Source organism: Neoarius graeffei, chromosome 10, assembly GCF_027579695.1.
Source record: "Neoarius graeffei isolate fNeoGra1 chromosome 10, fNeoGra1.pri, whole genome shotgun sequence".
Classification (NCBI taxonomy): Eukaryota; Metazoa; Chordata; class Actinopteri; order Siluriformes; family Ariidae; genus Neoarius; species Neoarius graeffei.
The window spans coordinates 81,346,255-81,369,124 of record NC_083578.1 but is presented as its reverse complement, the minus strand read 5'-3'; the positions used below and the strand labels follow the sequence as shown (position 1 = coordinate 81,369,124).

General features: G+C 41.9%; 1 protein-coding gene across 3 annotated transcripts in view; it reads left to right on the top strand.

The window, feature by feature from the left end:
• Positions 1-814: 814 nt before the first annotated feature.
• gripap1 (GRIP1 associated protein 1) overlaps positions 815-22,870 on the top strand; it is a 259,951-nt gene continuing 237,895 nt past the window's right edge. For 2 of the 3 annotated variants that reach the window (XM_060932398.1, XM_060932397.1), the window contains exons 1-3: positions 815-1,049; positions 4,644-4,710; positions 19,806-19,867. In XM_060932398.1, coding sequence (XP_060788381.1) covers positions 1,008-1,049; positions 4,644-4,710; positions 19,806-19,867 — 171 coding nt within the window. In that variant the 5' untranslated portion in view covers positions 815-1,007. The remainder of the gene's footprint in view (positions 1,050-4,643; positions 4,711-19,805; positions 19,868-22,870) is intronic. The other variant, XM_060932399.1, reaches the window with a different exon arrangement.

Sequence of the window (22,870 nt, the reverse complement as noted above, 5' to 3'; positions counted from 1 at the left end):
ATTTTCCGTGAATCCGTATTCCGTGACTTGTTCCTATTTTGTAAACGGTAGCCATGGTTTTTTTTTTTTTACACCGTCATTAGGAACGCCAGTCCATGGCACGCACATTAGATGTTCATGCCTTCAGCCAAACATATTTTGGGAGGTAGGAGATAACCGGACAACCCTGATGAAACCCAGACAGACACAGTGAGGAACATGTGAAACTCCAAAACAGATACTGAAACTAAAATGGCCATGATTATCTCATCTCATCTCATTATCTCTAGCCGCTTTATCCTTCTACAGGGTCGCAGGCAAGCTGGAGCCTATCCCAGCTGACTACGGGCGAAAGGCGGGGTACACCCTGGACAAGTCGCCAGGTCATCACAGGGCTGACACATAGACACAGACAACCATTCACACTCACATTCACACCTACGCTCAATTTAGAGTCACCAGTTAACCTAACCTGCATGTCTTTGGACTGTGGGGGAAACCGGAGCACCCGGAGGAAACCCACACGGACACGGGGAGAACATGCAAACTCCACACAGAAAGGCCCTCGCCGGCCCCGGGGCTCGAACCCAGGACCTTCTTGCTGTGAGGCGACAGCGCTAACCACTACACCACCGTGCCGCCCGCCATGATTATACATAAAAATAATAATAAAAATAAAAAGGAAATGCTGTCTCACGGTGCCACCTGCAGTTCGAGGGAATTTAAGAGTGCACTTCATTATTGGATAAAATTACCATAGTGTTTTTCTTTCGCATATATTAGAGACATTTTGGTAAATCATTCAGTCAGGTATTCAAAGAAGCGCCAGCATCCTGAAGCCTCTCAAACATCCCCGTATTGACTGACCAATAGTGGCCGAGTCCCAAATGGCTTCTAGGCTGCACATAGTGCACTTGGTAAGACGGACAAATCATTGCATTAGTTCACCTACATAGTGCACACGTACAGGAAGTATGCAGTGATTCTGGATTGGACCGGTGAAGCAGTTTCCGTGCGCTTTGGCGAAGATGGCGCAAGCACTATCAGAAGAGGAGTTTCACCGTATGCAGGTTGCTCCATTTTTTATGAATTCGTCAGTTCTGTCGGTTTATGTCAGTTCATGTCTGTGTTTGAAAAAAATAAAGGACAAAATCATATCCATGCAATCTGGGAGCATTCTGCTGACTGCCGCTGTGGTGATTGAAGGAGGCGTCATCCTGCTAGCTAGCGTTAGCTTTTCAGCTAACAACTTAACCCTGCTGACTATCTAACTGCGTCTTATAGTATACTTTCACATTTAAAAAAAAATATTATTTCTTAACCTTGTTTAACATTTAGCAACATCCTATAATGATTAATAATTGTCGTCGTGGGGGTTATTTTATTTAGCAAAGTAGCTAATTATCAGTTAGCATACTAGTTAGCTGAGCAGTTTCTTGCCCTTCCTTAGCAGCGGATGTAAATATAATAATACAGCTGTTTACAACCAGAAAGTTTTTAATCACTCCAGTAAGATTTTCAAGTGGATTTATGAGTGCTTCTGTGTAATAGAATAAAAGCCCGACACTGATTAAACTATTGTCAAATATTTATTTCCATTCCAGCATCAGGTTTTGTTGACACACCAGTTGTGGAACCTGAGGTGAAATGTAGCGTGCTAACCCAGTGTCCAGTTTCCATCATGGCTAATCATTTGCAAGATTAATCACGCGAACATTTCCATTACGTTACTAGAAGTGAATCGTTAAACCAGTCAAACAGATTAAAAAAAAAAAACCTGCCATACTTCAAACTGACCACTTATTCATCCATCTGTGGAATAGTGGTGTGTCGTTTCAAAGAGTCGACTCTTGAAATATACTGTGTTAGTTGTATGCGAGTCGAATCTTTTCGGTGAAGCTTGAATATCGAGTGACATGAGTTATATGCGAGTCGACTCTTTGAACCGGCTTTTTTAGGTCAACTTTGAGAGTCGAGTCGACTCTTTGAACCGGCTCTTTTAGGTCAACTTTGAGAGTCGAGTCGACTCTTTGAACCGGCTCTTTTAGGTCAACTTTGAGAGTCGAGTCGACTCTTTGAACCGGCTCTTTTAGGTCAACTTTGAGAGTCGAGTCGACTCTTTGAACCGGCTCTTTTAGGTCAACTTTGAGAGTCGAGTCGACTCTTTGAACCGGCTCTTTTAGGTCAACTTTGAGAGTCGAGTCGACTCTTTGAACCGGCTCTTTTAGGTCAACTTTGAGAGTCGAGTCGACTCTTTGAACCGGCTCTTTTAGGTCAACTTTGAGAGTCGAGTCGACTCTTTGAACCGGCTCTTTTAGGTCAACTTTGAGAGTCGAGTCGACTCTTTGAACCGGCTCTTTTAGGTCAACTTTGAGAGTCGAGTCGACCCTTTGAACCGGCTCTTTTAGGTCAGCTTTGAGAGTCGAGTCGACTCTTTGAACCGGCTCTTTTAGGTCAGCTTTTTTAGGTCAACTTTGAGAGTCGAGTCGACTCTTTGAACCGGCTCTTTTAGGTCAGCTTTGAGAGTCGAGTCGACTCTTTGAACCGGCTCTTTTAGGTCAACTTTGAGAGTCGAGTCGAGTCGACCCTTTGAACCGGCTTTTTTAGGTCAACTTTGAGAGTCGAGTCGACCCTTTGAACCGGCTTTTTTAGGTCAACTTTGAGAGTCGAGTCAACTCTTTGAAACTTGAGCGTATACTGTATGAGTTATATGCGAGTCAAATCTTTTCGGTGAAGCTTGAATATCGAGTGACATGAGTTATGTGAGTCGACTCTTTGAACCGGCTCTTTTAGGTCAACTTTGAGAGTCGAGTCGACTCTTTGAACCGGCTCTTTTAGGTCAACTTTGAGAGTCGAGTCGACTCTTTGAACCGGCTCTTTTAGGTCAACTTTGAGAGTCGAGTCGACTCTTTGAACCGGCTCTTTTAGGTCAACTTTGAGAGTCGAGTCGACTCTTTGAACCGGCTCTTTTAGGTCAACTTTGAGAGTCGAGTCGACTCTTTGAACCGGCTCTTTTAGGTCAACTTTGAGAGTCGAGTCGACTCTTTGAACCGGCTCTTTTAGGTCAACTTTGAGAGTCGAGTCGACCCTTTGAACCGGCTCTTTTAGGTCAGCTTTGAGAGTCGAGTCGACTCTTTGAACCGGCTCTTTTAGGTCAGCTTTTTTAGGTCAACTTTGAGAGTCGAGTCGACTCTTTGAACCGGCTCTTTTAGGTCAGCTTTGAGAGTCGAGTCGACTCTTTGAACCGGCTCTTTTAGGTCAACTTTGAGAGTCGAGTCGACCCTTTGAACCGGCTTTTTTAGGTCAACTTTGAGAGTCGAGTCGACCCTTTGAACCGGCTTTTTTAGGTCAACTTTGAGAGTCGAGTCAACTCTTTGAAACTTGAGCGTATACTGTATGAGTTATATGCGAGTCAAATCTTTTCGGTGAAGCTTGAATATCGAGTGACATGAGTTATGTGAGTCGACTCTTTGAACCGTCTCTTTTAGGTCAACTTTGAGAGTTGACTCGACTCTTTTTGAACCGGCTCTTTTGGGTCAGCTTTGAGAGTCGACTCGACTCTTTGAACCGGCTCTTTTTTGGGTCAGCTTTGAGAGTCGACTCGACTCTTTGAACCGGCTCTTTTGGGTCAGCTTTGAGAGTCGACTCGACTCTTTGAACCGGCTCTTTTGGGTCAGCTTTGAGAGTCGACTCGACTCTTTGAACCGGCTCTTTTAGGTCAGCTTTGAGACTCGACTCGACTCTTTGAACCGGCTCTTTTCGGTCAGCTTTGAGACTCGACTCGACTCTTTGACCCGGCTCTTTTCGGTCAGCTTTGAGACTCGACTCGACTCTTTGACCCGGCTCTTTTCGGTCAGCTTTGAGAGTCGACTCGACGCTTTTTTGAGAGTCTATAAATTGTATATTTGTTTGTCTTTTCCTTTTGCAGATGCTTTCAACATCTGATGTGTTCTTTAATATGAATAGTGTAGACGTACATGTTCAGTCTGCCAAAGTGCACTGGATCATCTTCACTAATCTACAAAACGGCTAAACCGGGATGCGCTGCCAGTTTAGTATATTTCCCTCCAATGAGGCACTCGCACCTCAGAGTGGGAAACGGTGTGAAATTGATACTTTTAAGCTTCTTTGTTGTTTGTTTTCACACTGCACGTAACGAATGAACAAAAATCTAAAAACATTGAGCGGCGGATAGTAAACAAACCTTCAACAAGTGTGCATCACGTTAATCACCCGAGCACAGAGTGCACTGATCCGTAGTGAGAGAAATTATTTAGCTAATTATATAAATAACTAACTTCTCAATCAGCATTTTTGTTGTTCAGTCAAAACATCAGAACACGTTTCATTTCCACAGCTCTACAGCTCTGTCCTTTGGCTCAGAAAAGCAGCTAGCATCTCAGAGTCGCGCCACTTTCTCACGCTAGAAGTTCACTCAGAACCGAACCGAGACCATGCTGCACAGATGTTCTCCGACCGGGTTTTGGTCTGTGCTTGAATGTGATTGCATTTGACTGCATATGTGAAAGAACCCTAAAACATTCAGGGCAGTTATTCCAGTTCCTCTTCCATAAAACATGATTCACTGTGAGACTAATAAGTTCCATTAAGAAACTTGTAAAAAAAAAAAAATTTGCTGCCCCTTTTTGTTTTGGTTTCAATAGGCTCAGCTTCTGGAGCTACGAACGCAGAATTACCAGCTCTCGGATGACCTGCGAAAGAACACTGCAGGTAAGCAAGACTTGTGCACCTCAGACATAATTATGTAAACGGACACCATTCGCAAACCCATCGTTAGCTGTCGTGAGAAGAGGGCCTGAGGAGAATATGCTGTGTACGAAGCAGAATGTCTGTGTACGTTGTTTCTGTAGTGTGTGTATATAGTGTAATGTATTAGAAGCAGTGCATTAATACAAACCTGTAATTTGTTGTGCAGCCAAAACTACTTTCAGAGCTGCTGTTATTTAACAATTATTTGCCGAAGGTTTGGTGGTTATTTACTGATATTCACTGAGCCTGAGGTGGATAATTGTTTTGGTATAAATACACAGATTATTAAAAAAAAAATCATTTATTTCCGGTTGAGAGTACGCCGTGCGCATTCTGGCTGATGCTTCTCACCGGAGCTTTGTATTTCTATTTTATTTTATTCTCTTTGTTTGTTTGTGTAGTTTGATGTTTGTTTTTGTCTGCTGGTTGTGGTGTAGCTCCGGGCCCAGTTTTGGGCATCGGTTTACAGTGGGTGATGCCTGTGCTCCTCGCTATGGACTGTAGTGAGCTCGTTGCTCATTTTAACATCGTGGTTGTCCAGCGCTCTGTGCAGCGGCGCTTTAGTGCTTGGTGTGATGTTGCTCAGTGGCTGCGCAGGCGGTTTGGGACATACCAGCGCTCTGCCTGGTGGTGCTTCTGCGCTCGCTTTGTGGATCCATGGTGTGGTGTTCCATGCGGTGTTGCCCGATGCTGTCGCGGTGGCTGTGCTGGAGCTGTGGAACTTGTTTTCGTGCACCTTTTGGTGGGACTGTGGCTGCTACACCATTGGAATGACCTCTTGACCTTGGTGGGACCCCCCCCCCCCCCCCCCCCAATTGTAAAGCGATCTTGGGTTTTGAGAAAGGCGCTATATAGATTTAACTTATTATTAGGCCAAAAAAAAAGTGTGTGTGTTTCCGGTTACCCGACCGAGCCTAATCTGTACCGCCCGACCCTAAACTTTTTTTTCGTTTTTTTCCCAGTCGCAACTTTTACATATAACCCAACCGCGTGAACCGGAAGTTTTTGTCGCTCACTGGGAAAATCGGGGCTTTCCACAAGCGCCGGCTGAGGAGTTTAGAGTGTAGGCAGCTTGGGAAAAAAAAAAGCTCTAACTTTCTCATTTAAACTGTTTTCTCAGCCACAATTTTCACTCTACACACACAACTTTCTCAAAAGTTGTAGTCACACATTGTGTGAAGCAAGACAAGTGTCTCCCTGAGCGATAGGATTTACAGTTTTTGAATGAGAAGCCTGAAAGTAAGGAGAGGACAGCCGCGCTCTCCCATAGACTCACATTATAAACGTGGCAGCGCTTTTACTGCAAAATCAGAAAAGTCACTTGTTTTTAACTCGCTCTAGTGTCCACATTTTTTACACTAGGGACAAAAAAAATTACATTTATGTGTTCATGGGAGCCTTGTAGCACTCAATGTAAAATAATTTTGTGAATAGCTCCTTTCGTTTCCGTGTAAATCAGTGTTGTTCGAGGAGAGGGAACTCTGAGAAAAAGCGCTCTTTGCTTGTTATATTGTGTCTTTTCCCTGCACCGTTACCAAGGCTACGAGCTGCACTCAGGAAGCAGAGAGGGGCGGGGCTGCTCTCTCTCTCTCTCTCTCTCTCTCTCTCATGGTGTATTGAGCTGTTATATTTACAGAAAAATTCATGTTAAAAGGTGTCTCATGCTGCATCAGATTCATCAGAAGGAGGTAACTTGGGTGACCTGCAAAGAAATTCATTATATTTTGTGAAATTATTCCTGTCTAAATATAGGTTATGGCAGCCATCTTGAAAAAAAAATTCAAAAAAAAAAATGCCTGCCTACCGACCCTAGTTTTGAAATCTATGTAACCGGAAACACACTTTTTTTTTTTTTTGGCCTTATTTTGAAAACGGCATGCAAATGTAATAACAGTACGGCGCAGACTTGTCTCTTATCTATGCTGACTCTCATAAATATTTTTTGACATCGATAAAATAATTCACAATCCCACTTTACCTATGAATAGTTTTAGACCAAACTTCGTAGCATCTTTAGTGCTTTTAGGAACAGTATTTTCTTTCATCGTTTGTAATTCTTCCTCACTTACGGTGACGAAGCGATTAGCTGCCGTTTTGCCAAGTCACTCAAGGTGATTATCAGGAAATAGTCTGAATTTCTTGTGTGCGATTTCCTATAATCACCTCGGTATTTATACGAAAGAAAATTAATCAATACCTTCTGACTAATCAGAGTCGAGAATTCAACAGCGCAGTGGTATAAATGGAAATAATTTGAATTGGTTTGCAGGATTAAATACGAATAAGCGCCGCCTTGTTTCTATTCATAGTGTAATTTGTGATTTGTTAAATATAAAATAATTGTATTTTGATTATTTGTTTTCGTAAGTATTTGAAGTGTCCTAAAGGAAACATTTTAAGGCTAACTCGGCACACCATTTCAGGCATGCTATTTGGTAGGGATGTCCCGATTCAGGTTTTTTTGCCCTCCGATCCGATACCGATCATTTGATTTTGAGTATCTGCCGATACCGAGTCCCGATCCGATACTTCTTATAATCCATAAAAAATAAAGACGAGGAAAGAAACAGATCCAGGATGTTCCTCATTTTTTATTTAACACCTTATTTTAACATCCAACAACTCCGTTCGCAAACAGAGCACTTACGTGAGGCGGTTTGAACAATAAATAACAAATTAAAAAAATAACCTTAAAATACCTGGCAGGAATGTAAACAAATAAAAAAAATAAAAAGTGCCACAGTGCCGGTAATTTGCTTTTAAGAACGCATCTCACAGTGGTGTACAGTAATTTCAATTAAGGAAATGAACGTTTTTCTTGATGAAAACAAGCATTTCTACCCTTTCAGGTTTGAGCCCGTTTCTTTTGTCATCCAACGGAAAAAAAAAAGATCTCATGCTTTGCTTTCCGCTTCGAACTGCTTCCGTGTTCAACTTTGCCGGCAACAGGCAGCCAATAACCAATAGCGTCTCCGCTACAAAGTGATGTCATGGCGCACGCGTTGATGTTGCTGTGTTGAGACAAGAGGTCTGGTCTCACTCTGTGCCAACGCATAGCTATTGATGTGTTAAAAATGAGAATATATTATATAGATATATATCCGATCCCTGATCGGGAGGCAATGCCCGATTCCGATCGAGTCTGAAACCATGTGATCGGGCCCGATTTCCAATCACGTGATCGGATCGGGACATCCCTACTATTTGGTCACGGATCCGCGAAAATTTGCGGATTTGAATAAATTTAGAAAATTGTGAAATGCCAAAATAATCAAAAATCGGCAGAGGTGTTGACTTGCGGTAAATGCGCAAGCTGTTTTGCATCCGATTCCGTGTCCCGTTTCCGTGTTTTACGGACTGACCTCGACTCCGATTATGCGTGTGTAACGAGGTTCGTGATTGGAAGAAAATGTGTCAAGCGTTAGTAATGTAGCCAATCGGCAACGTGAAATATATTGTAGCTCGTTCTTGCTTGTTTACAGCGTGGTAACCGCATTTCGAAGTTAGAAAGCGAATATTTTGAACAATGGCAAAAATTATTGATCAAAAAGAAGAAAACCGAGCAAGGGAAGTTGATAGTGGGTGCAGAGTGAAATGGAATTGGGAATAGTGTTCAAAACTGTTAAGTCATTTACGGTATAACGATAAAGAAATGGACAGCACTGTGGGCGAATATTACCGGAAAGTTGACATTGCTGGTAAATGCAGGTGCGTCTTGTGTGACGCAGAGACTAACTATGCTGATCGTGGTTGCGTTGCCCTGGTCGACCATATCAAAACACAAGGACACGCACGGAAACTGTATGAAAAGCGGTCAAATCATCAACTGGCGAGTAATTTTTTCACTCGTCGCCAGGAAGATGCACAAAAACAAGATTTGACATACGGCATTAGCCCTGTTTACTTGCAAGCCTCGGAAAAGCCTGCAGCTACACGGTCTGACGCCATTTGTGGACAGGAAAGCACATATTGAGGTAAGAAACCACTTTTTGCCGAAGTTTTTGGCACTTTCCTCTTAACTGTCAAACAATGCAAAGAATATAAATGTATCCTAATTATAGAGAGAAGTTTCAAATTTAGAATGAAATGCTCCTGATTTGACATTTAGATCTAGTTTTGAGTTACTTACAATTGCAAAATCATGAAAATGAAAATACCTTACTAAAATCCTTTTATGCAGATAAAACTTAATAAATATTTTAGTGCTGTCAAGCGATTAAAATATTTAATCGCGATTAATGTCGCGACTGTCATAGTTAACTCGCGATTAATCGCAATTTAATCGCACATTTTTGTCACATGAAAAACCATGTAATTCTCTTATCAGCATAAAGTGAATGGGCTTGCTTTGTACCTTTTTTTTTTTTTTTTTTTTTTTTTTTAATGCAGAGCATAACACGTCTTGTCACAGCCACTAACATCCATAACTTCCATATTAGATGAGAAAACCAAGGGATGAAAAATAAAGTGCATATCACTGTGAAAATAAAATTTTTTTATTTTACTCTTCATTAGTTTCTTTTGAAGAGAAGTATTTGCCATAAAAGAAGAAAAAAACAGATAACAAAAATAAAAACATTCATCATGCGTTCAAAAACGTTCATCATAGTGTGGCACTGTATTCTCTAATTCTCACTGCGTATAACTCTACACCTACCCGGTGGAGCTGAGCTGGGAGACTGAAGGAACAGTATTGAAAGTATTTTTCCAGTCTCACGTGTGAAAGGTAATCCCATGTGATCTCGTTTGGACGGTAAACCTGTTGGTACAGTTAAACGCAGCACATGAATGAGGCATCTTTATTCTCGGCTACTGTCTAGACGCTATACCAGAGGCGGCTGAAGAATCTCCACTTTGCCACATCCAATATGGCGACGAGGATGTTTATATGTCTATGCCTTTCTCCATCACTCACACGTACTCTTATTGAAGCAGCATGCGACAAGCCTCAACAGGAACTACGGGTGACTCGCAGGGCCAAATTAGAATTTGCGTTAACGGCACTTTTTTTTTTTAATCGCGTTAAATTGAGATTGCGTTATTATCGCGCTAACTTTGACAGCACTAAAATATTTAGATCTACTGCAGGCTAAGTTTAAAGTGCATATTCTGGACCAATTCCGTTTGTTTTTTTTATATGAAAGTACGTCCCTTTACACACTCATCCAGAAGGGTAATTTTGCACAAGGCCATCTGTCTACAGCAGAAAAAAATAAAATAACATAACAAAACACGTCTGGAAAAATCCCAAGGGAGTCTGGAGCCAGATTCGTGACGTCACCTGCGGAAGCGCCAGCAGGCTGCGCGAGCTTTGCACGGTTTCAGTGCACAGCCTGTGTAGACCAAGCGCTCCCATTTCTCTCTCGTTGTCCGGTCTTTTGGAAACTGATGAGTACTAATCCCATCAAGATTGGTGTTGCTACACCCTCCTACCATACATCTGTTAACCATTTTAATAATTACGCGATAACGTTGAAGAAATTTGCAGAAAACCACCAGGTCGTTTTCTCATAAACAAACCAGCGCTGACGTAGGATTCAGAAGGAGGCGTCCCGCACGCGACGTCACGAAAATCAATGTTTGCCAGGAAATTCAAATGCCAAGTTTTTTCAGAAGCGGACCAATTCGCCTCAAATGGCTCGATTTCAACTGGATTTTTCTGGTATTGCACAAGGTAAAAAAAAAAATGTGCAAAATGTGACCAATATTTGACCAAAGTTTAATATAAAATAAGAGAATTAGATTGATCTTGCTCCTGAATTTACCCGTGATTTGCACTTTAACTAATCGAATGTAGTTTAGTGTATATGTGAGTCTTCGTAATACACAATAGAACAGTTAGCGAATCTAATAAACTATAGGCCTATATACTTTTGCATGGAACTGTTAATGTTGTGGTTTAATGCTTCTCGAATTTAAATATTGCATGTGTTGATATTAGCAGATATGTGCTGTGATTTTAACTTCTTTTAAAACTTATTTTTTCAGGCTTTAATCTTAGCTTTTGTTGCAGAGAAAACTCTGGCCATGAGTGATGGAGAAGATCTTGTAGCCTTGTGTGAAGAAGTAGCTAAAGATATTAAAAAAAAAAAGCCTTGGATGCACTTCACATGGCAAGAAGTAGTGCAACTTACAAGCTGATTCATGGACTGAATCAGACAGGCAGTCATTTCTTAAAGACCGTGAACCACCCAAGAAAAAGAAAAAGCATGCTGCCAACTTATGATGTGTGATTTTTCAGCAATATAATAAAGTTATGAGCTATGAAATGATGTACAGTGTGTTTTTCTATTAACTAATTTTCAAAAAATGCTATCCTGTTTCAGTAATATTTACTGAAAATAAACTTATCAGACATCATCACCGTTTTTAATAAGCTTTAGTAGCCCATCACTAGTCAGAAGAGTGGAGCCAGTCAGATGAAATACCCCTCGGTGGTCACGAGAGTTCTTGAAAGTGTGAAAAATATGTTCTTCAGTGATGAGTTTTCCGCTTTTCGGCAGATTTCCACTTTTTCTGAGCGAAAATCGATGTTATGCCAAATCCGTTGAGATGTTTTTTTTCATTGAGGGGGGTTGGGGTATGTTCCTTTGTGATACTCAAGCGTACGACAATGTTACATGTTTACGTTTTCGCCATCTTTAGGTGGTGTTTACATTAGACCGTATCAGCGGATCATCAGATTAACGTTTTTAAAACGATTCGCGTGCACACAGCAACGCCAATACACGGATACGCTAATCACATGACTAATTAGACGGCACATAAGTTGAAACGTGTCAGTGCGGCTCAGCGCTTCCTCCTCAGCGGCTGCGCTCCAAATCACTACGCCCTGAACAGCGAGTGCCATCTGGAGGGTGCGCACTCCGGCCCTGCGCAGCTCACAGAGCGCGCGAGTGAAGCGCACGAGCAGTGATTCGGGACTGAGCCGCTGTGTGTGTGATCCCAGTGCATATCGGGCATGCGCAAGTCACTCACCACTTGCAAATGGAAGGATGGCAAGCCTAAAGACAATCATAACTACACAATGGGCAGTATTTGCATCTTACCATGAACAACATTAAGAATGGCAAAGCATTATATTCATACTTTTATACTCTTGAATGAAAAACAAAAAGGTGATACAAGGTGGAAACAATAGCAGGAAGTGAAGTCTGCGCCATTTTTCAGCAGTCGCGTCACATGACCAACGTGGCATGAACAACGCCAGCGAATCAGGAAGGTGGATGTCACAGTGACGTCGTCCAGTGACGACGTCAGCTAGAGCTCAGCACAGCGTATCCTCGTTCCTCAATGTTTACACAGCACCGGATCAGATACGAACTGGGTTGAATACGTGGGCCCTGGCGGATTCAAGTTGTTCCGCCTGTGGAGTCGTTTCCCGGCGTTTTAATGTGAACGGATAGTGTATCCGCGACGAAAACGAGACGGATACGGTCTAATGTAAACACCACCTTAGTCTCGTGGTAGAATACGTGTTATCTACAATGTAATTGGCCAAAACATCGCTGGCGAGAGCATGATAGCCAATCATAACAGTTCTTACAAGAGTGTGGGAGAGAACAAAAGCCAATCATAACAGTTCTTACAAAAGTCCCCGCATCTGTTCTATTTTATCGAAACTTGCACATGTTCATCGTCGCTGCGCTTCAAAAATACGTTTCTCTTTCGTATCGGCTTTTTTACTCAAAATGCCGAATGCAACTGACAAGCGAGACGAAGCGAAGGCACGTGAAATCTGTGCTGGGATAAAAAACAGAGAGAGGACTGACAAGCTCTTGTCTTTGGCCAAAAGGCTGAAGAAGTCGTCGAAATGATTAAGTGAAAATGAGAAGTGACTGTGAACTATAAATAATTGTATAAAGTGTACATAGACATTATCCCATAAACTTAGCATTTGTTTGATTTAAAGGGATAGTTCGGGATTTTTGACATGAATCTGTATGGCATCTCCATCAATAGTGTCGTGCAAACACACTGACTTACCCCTGACAGCATCCTGTGAGTCCAGTTCTTGTCCAGTTTTGGTCCAGACGAAAGTAGTCCGGCAAGTTTGTTGGGGTCACGAAAGTAAAACGTTTTTCGTCTCGAAACAGTATGTGTTCAAAAGAGTGATATATTTGCATCACAAAACCGTTGTCAAATAAAAAGTCAGACCTCGAAATCGCTTGGCACTATTTTCTCTCCCTTCTTATCACTGCGCGCTGCCGCCAGGTGACAGCCACGGCTGTTTCATTCATTGTTTACTAGTGATGGGAATTTCGGCTCTTTTGGCTCTTCTTACTATAAGGAGCCGGCTCTTTCGGAAGATTTTTTATAATTATTTCTCATGACTTGTACATTCACATCGAGTACACATCAGTGCAAATTACTAGACCAATTTATATCTGGAACTATTTTCAGCTACAGCACAGGCAAAGCACCGCTGCAGGCGCAAAGACACCGCACAGCGCCTGAAAACGGGTTTTCAGGCGCTGCGCACCCGTTTTCAGGCGCTGTGCGGTGTCTTTGCGCCTGCAGCGGTGCTTTGCCTGTGCTGTGGCTGAAAATAGTTCCAGATATAAATTGGTCTAGTAAATCCCTTCGTGTTAATTTGCATTGATATGTGTACTCAATGTGAATGTACAAGTCATGAGAAATAATTATAAAAAATCTTCCGAAAGAGCCGGCTCCTTATAGTAAGAAGAGCCAAAAGAGCCGAAATTCCCATCACTAGTAAACAATGAATGAAACAGCCGTGGCTGTCACCTGGCGGCAGCGCGCAGTGATGAGAAGGGAGAGAAAATAGTGCCAAGCGATTTCGAGGTCTGACTTTTTATTTGACAACGGTTTTGTGATGCAAATATATCACTCTTTTGAACACATACTGTTTTGAGACGAAAAACGTTTTACTTTCGTGACCCCAACAAACTTGCCGGACTACTTTCGTCTGGACCAAAACTGGACAAGAACTGGACTCGCAGGATGCTGTCAGGGGTAAGTCAGTGTGTTTGCATGACACTATTGATGGGGATGCCATACAGATTCATGTCAAAAATCCCAAACTATCCCTTTAACACATTGAACATGTATAGGATGGTCAGTAAATCTGAATTAATGCTGACAGTTTTGAAAACTTAAATATTTCAAAAGACTTTGAAATCATATGCAACTAATGAGGACATGGGGAGAAAAGGTCAGTCACCCTAAGAAATTGTATTTAATATATGAACATTTTGATAATTAATAAAACGTACGTTTAATGTGAATTTAGTTTGTCATTTTTGTTGATCATAAATTATAACCATACCCTTGAATGTAGAATGTGATTTTTATTTTGAATTCAAACAATACTCCTATTGATTTTGAAACATTTTCATGTGAATATATAAAAAAGACAACAGATTTTTTTTTTTTATCTACTACAGCTCAGATTGCAGGAAAAGTGGTTTGTAAGGCCTTATTTTTCAAAATTTTCCTGGGGGGGTATCCCTCTCAGACCCCCGGCTTTGGGCGCCATCTTGTTTTCTGCTTTTTTGGTGACCACCCACTCTCATCCCTGGTTCTTGTAATTTGAAAGTTTGCATGCATTTTATTCTAGAAGTTTCTCAGATTTTTAAAATATGTGCTATGAATTCTGTGAAAAGGTCTTGGCTTCAGACCCCCCAGCGGGGTGTTGCCCCTGCACCCCAGTGGCATGCCTGCTATTTGTATTTGGTGGTTGTTTTAAGTAAAATACAACAACTACTGGATGTCTTTATGAGCCAGCAAGTATTCTTACATCAGTGCATCACGAGTAACTCGGGTTAACGAGCGAGACCGTGCCTGAATCCAGTACTCTAGCTCAGCTTTTCTCAACCGGGGTGCCGCCAAAAAATGATATAGTCTAACACTGAAATAAATAAAATGAATTAAAATTCCAAAAAACGATAGTTGCAGATTATCGCTGCCTCATGCATCATCAAAATTTGTCTCGCGGCCCCCTTTCCCATGTCACAACGTCACTGCCGGGGTCAGCGTATGGTCAGCGTGACGGCGTATATTTTATATGGGGGTGCCTTGAGGATTTGCATACTTCTGAAGGGTGCCGTGACGGAAAAAAGGTTGAGAAACGCTGCTCTAGCTCATATTTAACCATACAAGGAAGTTAAATGAACAAAACTGTCGTCTTGTATTAACTACGCTGCTTTTCCTCACCACTCCACATTCTTGTGTTAGTTCTTCAGGCCAACTTATTCTTCAGTGTCAAATCCACACCATACCCTACGGTGTAGCCTGACGTCCACCTTTCCAGAAATGTCACTACAAGACACAGACCGCAACAACCGTGATTGGTTCGCTTGGTAGCGGCTGCTCTGTCTTCTCTTTCTACTATCACGATATCGTGTTCATATAAATACATCAGGCGTGAGGCTCTACACCGGCTGTAGTTCACGATAACAGCCAGTTTAATCCCGTATCTAATCCTGTGCATTTAACACACATTACACCAAAGTGCTCAGAGCTGCTTATGCTGCAGAATACAGATGAATTGAAACACCTTCAGAAATGCTTTCAGTCAGAAGCCACTTGGTTTATCATCAGTCACATGAGGTTTCTTTTCCCGCAGTAAAATTTGTTTCAAACCAAGCTTTTTCTTCCTTCAGTGAGACACTGAACTTGCATTTCGCTCTTTTTGTGTTTTAAATTTTTGGTGCAAGTATAAACGCTTCACCCTGTCCGGGTGGAGATTCGGCGGCACAGAAGTATAACTCGGCCTGTATAATGCACAGAGGTGAACAAAGTACCCAACTTCATTACTAAAGTTAAAGTACAGAACCTACTGGTCAAATGTTACTCCAGTACAAGTGAAAAGTTGTCCAGTCAAATTTTTACTTAAGTTAAAGTACTTGCTTTTAAAAATACTTAAAGTGCTGATGACACGAACATGACTCTATGCAATTTCTTAAATAAACTATACAACATGGCAAACATGTTAGATTTCTGTTATAATTACGTGAGAAGAAGCTGTTGTTACGCGAATATCCAACTTTTAATTGCACAGCGCAAGAAAACTGGGTCCGTGGCTCGCGGCCATGTTGTGACGTCAGCGGAAGAACACGCTGCGGTTCACTGGCTGTTCTACTCAATGGAAATGGCGCATGAAAACGCCGGTGAACTCTCTAGTGCTAGCTCTTCCTCTTCTGGGAGTCTAGAATTGTGTTGATCTCTTCCGAATAGAATCTATGATGGCCTACCCTCTTTACCCTTTGCCTCTCGTTGCTAGGCAGCAGTTACATGAAAGCCGCAAGCTTTCACAAGCAAATACATGACTGATATCACGCCGACTTTACGATTACATTTATGATTATCATGTAGAATCTATAGCTGTACGTACCTTTATCTTATGTCGTTTCACAACACATGTTCTGACAGGAGGACTGTCTTTGGATCCGGCATAGCTACTGGTAGACCCCTTCTGGAATACTGGCAGTGTTGCCAGATTGGGAGGTTTCCCGCCCAGTTGGGCGGTTTCAAGTGCATTTTGGTGGGTTTTGAACATATTTCGGGCTGGAAAACTTCAGCAGTATCTGGCAACAGTATCCCGCCAACTGGGCAGGAAACCTCCCAATCTGGCAACACTGTGTAGGCACTGCTGATGGTAGTAACACACGTTTGTGCTGAACTGAACACCCAAGAGATTATTTTAAGCTGGGAAGGGTGTCAAAACAATCCAAATCGAAGTGTTCAGAGCACAGGACGGATGTTGGTGAGGGCTCCCACTTGTCACGAGTGCGCCTGACTTGCTTCACCCACTTCGCATGCAGCTTGGGATCTCTGGGAAACTTGAATAAACTTACCCCATCCTTGTGGGTTTTGGAGCAAAAGTTGGCAACAGAATGCGAAGGCATAATAACTATATATATATATATATATATATATATATATATATATATATATATATATATATATAAAATATAATAATGTCTAATAAAAATACTAATAATGATAAACTGAACATCTGTCGCATCAACAACAAACTGGTAAGTTAGGAGGAAGGTTCTTTCGCTGACGTCATATAGCTCCTCCTCCTCTTTCGTCTCCTGGGTGCTGCAGCTCCGTCAAATTTGCCCAAATAGCCGCGTTTTTTATCATAACTTGTAAAATAGGCGCCTTCATGAATTAATATATGGATCACCGGGAATTACTTTTTATGTTATAAAACATCGCCAAAGATGTCAAAAACGTGTCATCAGCACTTTAAGTATTAAAAGTACGTTTTCTGTCAACACATTGTTCTGTTACTGACACAACACTTACAGTACCTCATGCCTCTGAAGCAACCTACTGGATGATTTTGTGAATTCAGAAAATGAACGCATGCTGTGCATCATGATGGTTTAACGTAAAGCTAGCTAGTCAGTGAAGCCCCACCTGACATGCTAGCAAACTCTTTTCAAACTCAAAATCATACTGGGTATCTAACGTTACGAGAAAAGATTGATTGATTGTTTATTTGGCAAGATTACGCTAAAACCCATTTCTGAAAGGACTTCAGATAAGTTAACGTTCTTCATATTAGCGTAACTCCATTTTTTACATGCTAATTAAGTGTACAAGTTAACTAGCTATGGTGTTAACGTTAGCCCTGGACAAGGCTACAGCAACTTAGCGGGCAAATCCATAGAAAGTCATTTGACTAACCAGACTGCATAGCTATTGCAATGTTATCGCTAGCTCTGAAAGCACAGACAACTTCGTTGCACGTTTTCTCTTGGAATAAAACATTTATATACCTCCGTATGCTTGCACAGGTTGAACGGCGAGTTTTTGTAGGGCGTGATGTGGTTTGTTTTAGGTAAACAAAACAAACATTTCAAATGAAACGAATCTTTAATCCTTTCAGAAAACCGGAACATGGATTCTAGGTAAAGCGATGGGTGGGTGCGTGCGTTCTCCAGAAGAACCACCTTCTGATCGAGTTCAGATAATGCTGCTGAGAAATCACTGAACTTGATTTTATACAGTAATGGATGTGGTGTGACCCTAGTGATTACGCTGTCTGTGTCACCTGGGGAAAAAAATCAATCGTGATTTAGAAAAGAAAAAAAAATCACTTTTCAAAGCTGCTTCATAGTAACGAGGACCTTGACAGAAATGTAGTGGAGTAAAAAGTACGATATTTGTCTTTCAAATGTACTGAACTTAATCATGAGTTTCCAAAAAAATTAATACTCAAAGTACAGATACTCAAAGTGTACTCGAGTAAATGTACTTTGTTACTGTCCACCTCATGGCCATTAAACCGCAATCTAATGCTCTTGAGCTGTGTGTTATACAACCCTGATTCCAAAAAAGTTGGGACAAAGTACAAATTGTAAATAAAAACGGAATGCAATAACTTACAAATCTCAAAAACTGATATTGTATTCACAATAGAACATAGACAACATATCAAATGTTGAAAGTGAGACATTTTGAAATTTCATGCCAAATATTGGCTCATTTGAAATTTCATGACAGCAACACATCTCAAAAAAGTTGGGACAGGGGCAATAAGAGGCTGGAAAAGTTAAAAGGTACAAAAAAGGAACAGCTAGAGGACCAAATTGCAACTCATTAGGTCAATTGGCAATAGGTCATTAACATGACTGGGTATAAAAAGAGCATCTTGGAGTGGCAGCGGCTCTCAGAAGTAAAGATGGGAAGAGGATCACCAATCCCCCTAATTCTGCGCCGACAAATAGTGGAGCAATATCAGAAAGGAGTTCGACAGTGTAAAATTGCAAAGAGTTTGAACATATCATCTACAGTGCATAATATCATCAAAAGATTCAGAGAATCTGGAAGAATCTCTGTGCGTAAGGGTCAAGGCCGGAAAACCATACTGGGTGCCCGTGATCTTCGGGCCCTTAGACGGCACTGCATCACATACAGGCATGCTTCTGTATTGGAAATCACAAAATGGGCTCAGGAATATTTCCAGAGAACATTATCTGTGAACACAATTCACCGTGCCATCCGCCGTTGCCAGCTAAAACTCTATAGTTCAAAGAAGAAGCCGTATCTAAACATGATCCAGAAGCGCGGACGTCTTCTCTGGGCCAAGGCTCATTTAAAATGGACTGTGGCAAAGTGGAAAACTGTTCTGTGGTCAGACGAATCAAAATTTGAAGTTCTTTATGGAAATCAGGGACGCCGTGTCATTCGGACTAAAGAGGAGAAGGACGACCCAAGTTGTTATCAGCGCTCAGTTCAGAAGCCTGCATCTCTGATGGTATGGGGTTGCATTAGTGCGTGTGGCATGGGCAGCTTACACATCTGGAAAGACACCATCAATGCTGAAAGGTATATCCAGGTTCTAGAGCAACATATGCTCCCATCCAGACGACGTCTCTTTCAGGGAAGACCTTGCATTTTCCAACATGACAATGCCAAACCACATACTGCATCAATTACAGCATCATGGCTGCGTAGAAGAAGGGTCTGGGTACTGAACTGGCCAGCCTGCAGTCCAGATCTTTCACCCATAGAAAACATTTGACGCATCATAAAACGGAAGATACAACAAAAAAGACCTAAGACAGTTGAGCAATGAGAATCCTACATTAGACAAGAATGGGTTAACATTCCTATTCCTAAACTTGAGCAACTTGTCTCCTCAGTCCCCAGACGTTTACAGACTGTTGTAAAGAGAAAAGGGGATGTCTCACAGTGGGAAACATGGCCTTGTCCCAACTTTTTTGAGATGTGTTGTTGTCATGAAATTTAAAATCACCTCATTTTTCTCTTTAAATGATACATTTTCTCAGTTTAAACATTTGATATGTCATCTATGTTCTATTCTGAATAAAATATGGAATTTTGAAACTTCCACATCATTGCATTCCGTTTTTATTTACAATTTGTACTTTTGTCCCAACTTTTTTGGAATCGGGGTTGTAGTATATCTGAATTCTTTCGATCCTTTCACCTCGGTTCAGCTTCTCATCTTACTTTACAAATCGTTTTGACAAAGTTGTAACCTGTACACCTGAATTGCAGCTTATTTACTTGCCTAAATTACAACCGATGAATCTTGTTCAATTTTCTTGTAGAGCTCAACAATGTCCGCCAGAAGATCTTGACCTTGGAGAAAGATTACCTCAAAGCACAGAAGGTAAACAATGCATATCTGTTTCAAACCGGTTTTAATTTCTCAGTCTGGAGACTGTTTATCTTTAGTGTGCACGGTGTAACAGTTGTGAGGTGTTGGGGATGGACTTTTTTTTTTTTTGGGCATGAGCAGACAACATTGTGCATCCTATCGGCACAGAATCCAAACTAAAGCACAACAAAAAATTAATTGCGATGTCCGCACTAGTTGCGTACAGCACAATATGGCATCGCTCACCTCGCTTTGTCTCTGACTGCCTTCTGCTCGACTAGTAACTGCTTTATAGTGCTGTTATTGGTCCTTAGTAATCACATTTCACATTTAAAGTGGAAACAAGAAATGTTGTTGCCCATATGTATTTTATCTTGATGGACGACTGACACCAGTTGTCTGTCTGTCTGTCTGTCTGTCTGTCTGTCTGTCTGTCTAAGGGACCAAACAGCGAGGCAAGAGGACGCAGGAGTTTTTGGTTCAGAAGGCAGGGTTTTATTTACCCACAAATGTTCAAGTTTACAAAGATGAAAATTTAATAATAAATAGGCCTGTAAAACTGGTCAACAAATTATACCTTGACTTGAGACACAGACAACTGACAGGACGTTAGCTGATCAAAAATGACCTTCCCCGTGTCCGAAATCACTCGCTATATAGTGAGGTCGCCATTTTGTAGTGCTGTCTGAAGGTATAGTGAGAATTATTACACCCTGTATAGTGCACTCAAAGTATCCCACAATGCATCATGAAAAGTAGTGTACAACCAACAGGTGGTCACTAACCAAGCATCATGCATTGCGGTCCCGCTGAAGGGAAGGAAATCAAATCAAAAGCCTCAAATTTGATTTAATCAAAGACAGTGGCAAAGAAGAAAGGATTCAGCCTTGAACTGAAAGATGCAGCAGACACAAAGTACTTTTTGTATTTATTAATGTGGGAAGTACCGGCTAGTATTAGCGTGCCCGCCTCTCGATCGGGAGATCGCGGGTCATACCAAAGACCATCGTAAAAATGGTACCTACTGCCGTCTGGAAAGTCACGCTGCAATACAGATGCGAGCGGGGAGTCAAACTCTCGTGGTTACCAGAGGACACGCCCCCCCACTGTAACCCTAGCTACGTAATAGGCGAGAGGCCGAGGGCTGCGGAAACGAAGATCGGCGCCACATGGCGTGGGAAGGACTTTGAATGTGGGAAATACACTCAATATGTATTTATCACAAAAATACATGTTTATTATTTCGAAAACCCCACCAGCTGACTGATCTGGCATGTTTTAATTGTGTGACAGTAATGACCGAAATAACAGCGCGATGGAAAGCGTTTTTTCATTTTCCCAATGAGCTCACTATATAGTAATGCCCTATATAGTGAGTATGGAGTAGCGAACGAGTGAGTGATTTCGGACACAGGGCTTGATGTATTTCGTGGCTTGACCAAACCAAATAACACAGAAGGGGTTAAAAAAAAATAACTACAAAGAGATATAAAGCAAAACTAACTAAAGCCAAAATCCCTCTTGGGCACATGCTGAGACATGGGACGGCCTTATGAGCAGGCTCTGAGATTTAGGTCTCCTCAGCCACGCCTTTTGCCCAACCAGAAAGAGACCGTCCCTAACGCACAAGGTAACTCAAACACGTGATTAGTGAGAAACAAACATTGCTTTCACAGCCCTACAGTGTTAAAATGTGGGCAAGCTGGAGCCTATCCCAGCTGACTACGGGCGAGAGGCGGGGTACACCCTGGACAAGTCGCCAGGTCATCGCAGGGCTGATGCATCGACACACACACACCCATTCACACTCAGATTCACACCTACGGTCAATTTAGAGCCACCAATTAGTCTAACCTGCATGTCTTTGGACTGTGGGGGGAAACCAGAGCACCCGGAGGAAACCCACGCGGACACAGGGAGAACATGCAAACTCCGCACAGAAAGGCCCTCGCCGGCCACGGGGCTCGAACCCGGACCTTCTTGCTGTGAGGCGATAGCGCTAACCACTACACCACCGTGCCACACAAGGTTAAATCAAACAAACTGTGTTGTCGGTTATTATTTGAGAATGATCATATAGATGACTGTAAATGATAAACTGTGCAGCAAACTATTAAAGTGCATATTCTGGACCAATTTCGTTTTTTTTTTTTATATGGAAGTGTATCCCTTTACACACTCATCCAGAAGGGTAATTTTGCACAAGGCCATCTGTCTACAGCAGAAAAAAATAAAATAAAATAACAAAATGCGTCTGGAAAAATCCCAAGGGAGTCTTGAGCCAGATTCGTGACGTCACCTGCGGAAGCGCCAGCAGGCTGCGCGAGCTTTGCACGGTTTCAGTGCACAGCCTGTGTAGACCAAGCGCTCCCATTTCTCTCTCATTGTCCGGTCTTTTGGAAAACGATGAGTACTAATCCCATCAAGATTGGTGTTGCTACACCCTCCTACGATACATCTGTTAACCATTTTAATAATTACGCGATAACGTTGAAGAAATTTGCAGAAAACCACCAGGTCGTTTTCTCATAAACAAACCAGCGCTGGTGTAGGATTCAGAGGGAGGCGTCCCGCACGCGACGTCACGAAAATCAGTGTTTGCCGGGAAATCCAAACGCCAGGTTTTTTCAGAGGCGGACCAATTCGCCTCAAATGGCTTGATTTCAACTGAATTTTTCTGGTATTGCGCAAGGTAAAAAAATTGCAGAGAATGCATTGAGGAGAATTACATATGCACGTGATATGCACTTTAAGGTGCAAAGGTCGAATTTAGGATGATATTGTCTGTGGCTCTGGTCATCACACTGTCCTTTTTTGGAAATAGTTTTATGATTGTTGCCTTGATTCATTTCAATCGCTCTTTTAAATTGACAATTCGATCCAAATCGTCTGATCGTTACACTCCTCGTAGCAACCAGCACTTAAGATTTTGTTCGAACAGAATATTCATTCCAGCACAGCAGAATTCTGCCTGGTTTTTTAGAAATCCGGTTTAAGATCATGTTTAGTGATGGG